General features: G+C 39.8%; 1 protein-coding gene across 1 annotated transcript; it reads left to right on the forward strand.

Moving 5' to 3' along the window:
- The first annotated feature begins 1,873 nt into the window (after positions 1-1,873).
- dnd1 (DND microRNA-mediated repression inhibitor 1) lies at positions 1,874-9,292 on the forward strand. Its single transcript, XM_026329870.1, has 5 exons — positions 1,874-1,897; positions 3,482-3,587; positions 7,205-7,530; positions 8,293-8,425; positions 8,736-9,292. The coding sequence occupies exons 1-5, from the start codon at positions 1,874-1,876 to the stop codon at positions 9,290-9,292; spliced, it is 1,146 nt and encodes a 381-aa protein (XP_026185655.1).
- The last annotated feature ends 289 nt before the right edge of the window (positions 9,293-9,581 follow it).

Here is a 9,581-nt window from a genome sequence, read left to right on the forward strand (position 1 = left end):
TGGTAGATGTCATTACAAAGGTATATCAAAAAGTGCTGCATTTGAGCAAAATACCACCCATACTGTAGTAATGTAAAGGCTAGTCCGATCATTCATCTTTAGCATTTTTGTAACCTTGGTGAAGTGCTTATACAAAATCCATATAACGTAATTTGCAGTATTTTCAGGATAGTGGTATAAAAGTGGTATAAAACATGACTCCATACACACACAACATTATCCAACACTAACCCCTTGTGGAATTCTACGCACATTACATGTGATAAATTTCACTGCTATTTGTAAAAGTCACTCTTTGGCTGAAAAAAGGGGTTGTGTGGAAGCTTTAATTGGGTTTTCCTGAGGATGGTACAGTGTGGTTCCCAAGCATCTAAGCTTTCCAGGTGAAATGCACTAGAATATCCATGTGAGCTGTGGATGACCTATGCAAAAACATGTGACATGAAATAGTGTTCCTGACCAGTTTGCAAAACATTTAGTAATCCAACCATGGAAAAAAATGTTAGAAAACATTATAGTAGGCTGTGTTCGAAATCACATTCTAAACACAGCCACAAAATACATAGTCAGTAGTCAGAATCCTTGTAAGTCTCTTGATAGAGAACAAAAGCACATCAACAAGCATCACATGAATTTATCCAGGTTATTCATTTCATTTTCATTCTCTATGGATGCTTCAATTACCCCTTCAACAATTTCCCTCTGCCCTGGTGAACAGTATGATGTGCTCAGAATATTATAATGCAGGAAACCTAGAGCACATAAGACACTCAAAGCATTAGCAGTAACAGATTAGCAGCATTAGGGTAGGTAAGACCTGAAAATAGATAAATAGGTTAATAATTAAATACATAAAACTCTGAGTTAAACCCACAGAATTTCAATATTTCCAGTAAGAGTCTTTTAAAATTATGGGTTGCCAGTGGGAATACTGACACTGTTAAATCACCTTCTCTCAAGGAAACTGTGCCTCTCATAATCAAAGAATAAATACCCTGATCTACTTTTTCACTCTCCGAAGAGCAAGGTACTGATCCTCTCACACGTAGGCAAATAAACAAACACAATTCTCATCAAAAAACTCAACTTTTTAACTTTAGACAACTTAAATTTGTTTACATCAATTATTACGAGGATTTTCAGTTGCCAGATCTTGTATAAAACGCATCATACTCATACAATGGACACGTCATACAAGCCCATTTGTGACCTCAACCTGGCAACCCAGTTGCGTAGTTGATGTCTGCGCACGTAGACGCGAAAAGTTGAATAAAACGTCACTGGTAGAAATGGGAGAAGACGACTCGGGTGGCGCTCCAGCAAAAACAGAATAGACAGTTACATTTGGAATGGATGGAAGAATTTATTCTCATATCTCGAAGTCAAATTGACAATGTCCCCGCCTTTTGCAAAGTGTCTTGCGCTAATTGTGAAAAATGACATTACTCAGCACATTAAATCACCACAAGTGAGCAGTGGAGGCACAGAAGGGCCCACTGTCACTAAAGGACGGGTGGAGGCAGAAACCGTGTTATAGACGATATATGTTGGCAATAGGTTAATGATGATGATAATAATAATGAGAATAAGTAAAAATAAACATCATAGCCAAGCCTGTCCTATGTGTAGAATAAGAAATGTTATGTCACTTCAGACAAAGGTTCTTGCCTTGGGCCCCTGACCGGGGCTTCAAAGGCCTGCTCACTGAAACTCGTTTAATGGTCGACGTTCATTTTCGTTGGAGTTCTTACTAAATGCACGTGAAATGAGGGGATGTGGGCTGGACCAGACACCACGGCACCACGGACTGGCCAATAGTTAGCCAGACAGGTCCAGGTACACCCCAACGGCGCTCACGAGCACATCAGCGGTGATGATGGAGCACAAACGGAACCAGGTACTTTGACTTTGTTTGCGTTTCTTTTTAAACAGGGGTTAGCAGGCCGCTGGTTTGTGTGTTCAGAGACACCAGCACTTGGCCTGGGGGCGTTGAAGCTTTTAACCGTCTTTAGATTTGACTCATTGGAGCCGTTTCACGAGCTGCTTGGTGAGGTCTGCTGATTTGAGCAGAAGTCCTCTCGGTGGCTTGACCTGGACAAAGTTAGTTTCTTTGTTTTGTTTTGGGTTTTCTTGGCAGACTTTGTTCTGCTGTGGTTCAGCACATTATTCTGCTGTTTTTCCGTGTTAAGCTGACGGTATGGTATCTTCCAGCTCCTAATGGCTCAACACACCTGATCCAAGTCACCCTAATCCGCAGAGGGTCCGCAGGTGGTGCCGCACTTAGTAATATGATATAATAATACTCGGGATATGACTGGCTTTCAAAAAACAATGAACAGAAGGAAAGAAAGAAGACATCGGTAAAAATACAAAGGTTATTCTTGGTAGCTGCAATTAGTAAAAAAAACAAAATATGGTTGTTTAATTCTTGAAATTGTATCTTTAGAGTTGCAAGGATCAGTCGATTAACTCATTGAATGAGTCCTGAAATAAAATTAATCGCCAACTGTTGATAATCATTTGTCGTATTCTCAACTAACCCACACAAAGGCCCTGTGCTCATAATATAACACTGCCTGTATAAACACATTTTTGATGATTTGACAGTCTCCGCAAATGATCCAGTGTTTTGTGGAAAGATCTGAGACCTAATGTTGTTTCTACAGCTTTAAATTGAAGTCCATTGAGCGTCGGTTATTGACTACAGAAATTAATGTTAGTCTTTTATGTTGTACTTTGAAAAATTGTATAGTATTCAAACAACTCAACAACAGTCCAACATGGCTGTGCACATAACACACTGTGATTTTTCAAAGGGGAACTGCACTTATGTCTCTTGGGTGTGAAGACTATTTGAAATGTAAAAAAAAAAATCTCCCTAGTCTGATGCTGGTGCCATGTTCATTACAAAAGTGCAACGCTAATTCAGTGGAGTGCTTGGGCCAGACCCCAAAAACATCTTTACCAACTCCATTGTGGATGAAGTCTGAGTGATATTCACTCCAAATAATGAGCAACTGTACTATGTTATTGCTGCAGTGGATCTCCTGCCGGTATTACTTGTTGTGATGTCTAATGATTTCCTGAAAATGACGCAGTATAATCATCTGTACAGGGTACGGGGACTGTTTATGATGCACACATGTAAATATGTGTGTGTGGGGCACAAATATCTACCAGCATTATTTGCTGAATTCACTCAGCTGGAACAGTGTAATAAGTTTAGAAAATTGAATCTGTTAACAGCCTTGAAGATCTGGGGAAAAAAATCATTATTTAATCAGTACCCCTGTACTGATAGTGACAATAGCCAAAAACCAGAGTGAAATCTGATTCCTTTTAAATCCCAGTAGTGGTACTATATATAAGCCAGAAGTAATTTTGATTAAATAACTTAGGAATATAAAAAACAGATTTTATTCTGATTATCTGTCCTACACACATCCTGTCCTTACTGTTCCCACCTTGTTTCTCCCTTCAGGTGCTGAACCAAGAGCGTGTGCAGGCGCTGGAAATATGGCTGAAAACAACCAATACAAAAATTATTCAGGTTAATGGCCAAAGGAAGTATGGAGGACCACCTGAGGGTGAGAGAGACTGCTGCCACTCAGTTAAACACACACCTTTACACAAGATTACAGTGAAAGTAGCTCCTCTGAGAAACTGAAAGATACAAATTAGTACTGCATTTTAAATGAATTGTCCATAGCAAAAAAATAAGAGACAAATTTACAAAAGAAATACCAATTTCAGATTCTCTTCAGGTGTTTGAGTGACAATCATAAAGGGATTGCAAGAAACCATGATGAGGGATTGAGCTGTGATTTTCCATTTTTCCTGGCTAATTTTAACTCTGACTCAGTTGCATGAAAGAGGTTAAATTCAACTGAATTAGGTTACTATGGACATTTTTTGTGGCTGCCCTGTTCAAGAGCAGGCTAACAACTACTGATGTATCTGTAAATTCAGCTGTCAATCCTATTAGAAATCAATATGTTTCACAGTCATGGTCTTCTCTAAATATGTTGCATCATTTTAATTATCCTGCAATAAAGTACTGCAGGTAATTTAAGCTCAGCTTTTTACACAATGATTTTTATAATCATTTATGTGTTAGTCATTATTACTGTCAGACCTTGTATAGTTGGTGTTTATGAAGGCAGCTGTTGACATTGTTGTCAGAGGTTTGATCAGTAGATCAATTATTACAGTTATTGAGATTATGAAAAAAGGCAGAGGAAGCTGCAAAAGCTGGTTCAGTTTAAAAAGTCCATAATAAGGGCAGTATGTAGTGTATTAAAGTCCCATTCACCCATTTCCTTTTGACAGTGTTGTGCCCTTGTTGGACAACGTACTGGACAGTAAATAATACTATTAAGTGGTAATACTCAGAAAAGCATTCAGTCATGCAATGATCTTTCAGGACAGGTCAGACCAGTCGGCCTTTGCAGACGTATATATCTGATCAAGAGGCACAGGTTCTCAGGCAACAGCAGCTGATAGTTCTGTAGGCTGCCGGCTCCAGAGATACAACACCGGTCAGCATAGAGCCCCCTCTGAGTAACTCATTGAATTGTAATTAACATGCACTTATCTACACCTGGTTTGACATAGCTGCACCAGCTTAAGGCAGGATGCATCCATTCAACTAGTTGCATTTTTTCAGTTATCCTGGTTTTGTTAATTGTGGTAGAACATCCTTGTAAACAAAGTTCTATGTTTGCAGTCAGTGTCTTTTTGCTAGGTCTAAAAACTCAGTTGCATTTTCCTTTTCTAAAACATCTGAAGCAGTGTCTTTGGCAGGAATGTGTATTATGTCACCTGGGTCCATAGTTCGGTTAAATGTGTTTTAAAAAAAAAAAAAAAAAAGGCTTAATTTGTGACAGTTGTTAATGATTGAGCTCTTTGAGCTCTAAAGATGTATTTGTAAGTCTTATTTTGACATTACCCAGGTGAGCAGCAGCATAATTGCTAATTATGTCATCATCACTGCTGTATATACAGTATTGTTCAAAATAATAGCAGTACAATGTGACTAACCAGAATAATCCAGGTTTTTAGTATATTTTTTATTGCTACATGACAAACAAGTTACCAGTAGGTGCAGTAGATTCTCAGAAAACAAACAAGACCCAGCATTCATGATATGCACGCTCTTAAGGCTGTGCAATTGGGCAATTAGTTGAAAGGGGTGTGTTCAAAAAAATAGCAGCGTGGCATTCAATCAGTGAGGTCATCAATTTTGTGAAAAAACAGGTGTGAATCAGGTGGTCCCTATTTAAGGATGAAGCCAGCACTTGTTGAACATGCATTTGAAAGCCTGAGGAAAATGGGTCATTCAAAACATTGTTCAGAAGAACAGCGTACTTTGATTAAAAAGTTGATTGGAGAGGGGAAAACCTATAAAGAGGTGCAAAAAATTATAGGCTGTTCAGCTAAAATGATCTCCAATGCCTTAAAATGGAGGGAAAACCAGAGAGACGTGGAAGAAAACGGAAGGTAACCATCAAAATGGATCGAAGATTAACCAGAATGGCAAAGGCTCAGCCAATGATCAGCTCCAGGATGATCAAAGACAGTCTGGAGTTACCTGTAAGTACTGTGACAGTTAGAAGACGTCTGTGTGAAGCTAATCTATTTTCAAGAATCCCCCGCAAAGTCCCTCTGTTAAAAAAAAGGCATGTGCAGAAGAGGTTACAATTTGCCAAAGAACACATCAACTGGCCTAAAGAGAAATGGAGGAACATTTTGTGGACTGATGAGAGTAAAATTGTTCTTTTTGGGGCCAAGGGCCATAGACAGTTTGTGAGATGACCCCCAAACTCTGAATTCAAGCCACAGTACACAGTGAAGACAGTGAAGCATGGTGGTGCAAGCATCATGATATGGGCATGTTTCTCCTACTATGGTGTTGGGCCTATTTATCACATACCAGGGATCATGGATCAGTTTGCATATGTCAAAATACTTGAAGAGGTCATGTTGCCTTATGCTGAAGAGGACATGCCCTTGAAATGGTTGTTTCAACAAGACAATGACCCCAAACACACTAGTAAACGAGCAAAGTCTTGGTTCCAAACCAACAAAATTAATGTTATGGAGTGGCCAGCCCAATCCCCGGACCTTAATCCAATCGAGAACTTGTGGGGTGATATCAAAAATGTTGTTTCTGAAGCAAAACCATGAAATGTAAATGAATTGTGGAATGTTGTTAAAGAATCATGGAGTGGAATAACAGCTGAAAGGTGCCACAAGTTGGTTGACTCCATGCCACACAGATGTGAAGCAGTTATAAAAAACTGTGGTCATACAACTAAATATTAGTTTAGTGATTCACAGGATTGCTAAATCCTAGAAACAAAAACATTTGTACAAAATAGTTTTGAGTTTGTACAGTCAACGGCAGACACTGCTATTTTTTTTAACACAGCCCTTTCAACTAATTGCCCAATTGCACAGCCTTAAGAGCATGCATATCATGAATGCTGGGTCGTGTTTGTTTTCTGAAAATCTACTGCACCAACTGGTAACTTGTTTGCCATGTAGCAATAAAAAATATACTAAAAACCTGGATTATTCTGGTTAGTCACATTGTACTGCTATTATTTTTGAACAATACTGTACTTAAAATGTGTAGCAGGAGGCGGAAAGGAAATGAAACTGAACATAGTTTCATTTGATTACTGTCAGCTGCACTGTTACTGTGGCTTTCTGATTTCTAGAAATGACACAATTGAAATATGAGAATTTGTCTTGTACTATTTGTGTACTATGTAGATTTGCTGTGTTTAGTCTTCACCATTTAAAGTTCTGTATCTGCATATTTACTTTCTGAAACATCTTGAGGAAATGACCTGTTTTTAATAATTTGTTAGAAATTTTAAAATGCATCAGTTATACACGTATTGTGCAATTTTCACGTAGTGCATTATATTTAATGCATTTTACCAGTTAAGCTGAGGCAATTTGTATTCCTGATTTAATCAACTGAAAGTTGCAGATTGTGAAAATATATGAGAGCAAATTAAGTATTCAGACCCTTTGATATTTTTGCACATTTTATTGTTTAAATTTAATTTGACGTGACATGTTGCGTATTGTTTTACACCTAATTACCCTAAATGTGATTACATCGAACACAATGTGATCGATAGAGCAAACAATAAGACATTATCCATTCCTTTCTCCTGTTCAATCTGCTCAGTGTGGGACGGCCCCACCCCAGGATCCCGCTGTGAGGTCTTCATAAGCCAGATCCCACGGGACGTATACGAGGACCTGCTGATCCCCCTGTTCAGCTCTGTGGGCCCACTCTGGGAGTTCAGGCTCATGATGAACTTCAGCGGACAGAACCGCGGCTTTGCCTATGCTAAATATGGCTCATCCGCTGTAGCTACTGAGGCAATCCGCCTGCTGCACGGCCACATGCTGGAGCCTGGTTTTTGCCTCAGTGTCCGCCGCAGTACAGAGAAGAGACACCTCTGCATTGGAGACTTGCCGGCTGCCACCAGACAAGAGGACCTATTGCAGGTACAATGGCACTGTGACTTATGTTTCTGATACTATTACAAAAACATACACTCAGTGGCCAGGTTCCAATAACTTATGCAGCCTGATGCAAGTGCTGCAGTACACTCTGCCTTCATGAAGGTTAAACTGATTTGACAGGGATTAGTTTCGCAGTGATAGACTAGATGTCTAAAATCATTCAGGGACAAAGCTGTCTAGTTTTTGACTTGCCATGAATTCTGACTTTTTACCACTAAAGTGCTTGACTAGCTATGTCAAACTGCCTGTTTGCCTGTAACTTAAAAATGCTTAACAAGAGAAAAGTATTGACTATTGAAGGTGGTTATCTGATGCTATAGCATTAGGGCTGACCACCTGTGGATAGTGCTCCAATTCTCCAATGTCAGAGTAAGAGGCAAGGTAAGTTTGTTTGTATAGCACAATTCATACACGGTCATTCAAAGTTCTTTATACAAATAAAAGACAAGTTAAAAGTAGGAATAGGCAAGAATTTAAAGGAAATATAGAATAAAAAATAACTTTAAATTAAAAGCGTGTGAGTGCAGATAAAACACTTTCAGTTGGCATATGCAGAGCTAAAAAGAAAAAGGTGTTTTTTTTCTTGTTCTTCCCCTAAAACAGAAATATTTAATGTACAGGTTTGGATGTTGATGTCGTGTTTCTGTCTGTCAGCAGTAGAAATGACATCAGACCAATGAGAGTGCTTTTTTCTTCTTTGTGAATAAGTGTTGTGTGAAGGTAAAGCTTCTGTCATGCTTCCAGGTGCTGCGTAGACTGGCAGATGGGGTGGAGAGAGTGTCTCTGAAGGCTGGGCCTGATATAGACGGGGTGACAGCCATAGTAGCCTTCTCATCCCACCACACTGCTGCTATGGCCAAGAAGATGCTGGTGGAAGGTGGGTGATGCTGATGCACTGTGATCAGTGATCACAACATTACTGACGGGCCTATATGTATAATGGCAAGAAACAGCCAGATTGATTTATTTGTTATAATTGTAAAAAAAAAAATCTTTATGCAGTCTGTCTTATAAATTATTAAATTAGGTTTAGTACCCTTTTAAGAAAGACATGAGGTTTTAAGCTATCAAATCTTCTACTGCATCATGTTAGAGATGAGTTTCTGTAACTTTCTGAATCTGACCTGACAACATTCAACAAATCCCAAACATCCTCAGCTGTAATATTGTATTTTCTTTGACGCCAGCATTCAAGAAGCAGTTTTCATTGAATATCTCAATCAAGTGGCAGTCAACTGTGAAGCTGAGCCCTGACGAGGCTCTGCCTCCACGGAAACCTTCAAAGGGCCTCCTGCTGTCACCCCCGAGGCCACCACGCTACAGCCTGAAATCTCCACAGCCCTCAGTTCTGCCTCCCCGCATGGCCCATCCTCCATGTGTCCCTCCAGGTTTCTCCAGAGCAGTGGGTGGACCCACAGCCGCAGAGCACCGTCACCCACCTTGCTCCTCTGCCTTCTCCCCAGGGAATGTAGTGTTTCCAGCATCACCAGTGATGCTCCTACGTAAAATGTGTGAGGCAAACGGGGCTGGCCAGCCGCTCTATGAGATGCATTACAGCCACGCTGGCCCAGATGGATTCCTCTACCTTACCTATACGGTGTATATCCCTGGCACAATCATGCCCTTGAAAGGGCTCGTCACGGTATTGCCAGGGCCCAGTGCCACCACCATGATGGAGGAAGCTCAGCAGGCTACAGCCCAGCAGGTCCTGCAGAGGCTTTACAATAACCAGTTCACCCTCTGACAACCTTATCAAATAGCAGAAGGCCTCTGCCTGCAGCACTGTTTCAGCCTGTTTGTTTTGTCAATGTTGTTTCCAAAAAAAAAGATATTTGATTTTATATGTAGTTTGTTGATTTCTGCTTGTTATTACTTGACTTATTACTTGAGTATTAGTAGACATGGTTGTCTTGTTTGAGCTTCTGTGGTTTGTTTTATGCATGCGTTTTACAGTGTTACTGCTGGATTGGTTCCTTGTTTTAATTAAATGAGATTTGAAAAGAAAACGTGATGCTGTTGTTAATACTGGTCAG

The sequence above is a fragment of the Mastacembelus armatus genome, chromosome 10, assembly GCF_900324485.2.
Source record: "Mastacembelus armatus chromosome 10, fMasArm1.2, whole genome shotgun sequence".
Classification (NCBI taxonomy): Eukaryota; Metazoa; Chordata; class Actinopteri; order Synbranchiformes; family Mastacembelidae; genus Mastacembelus; species Mastacembelus armatus.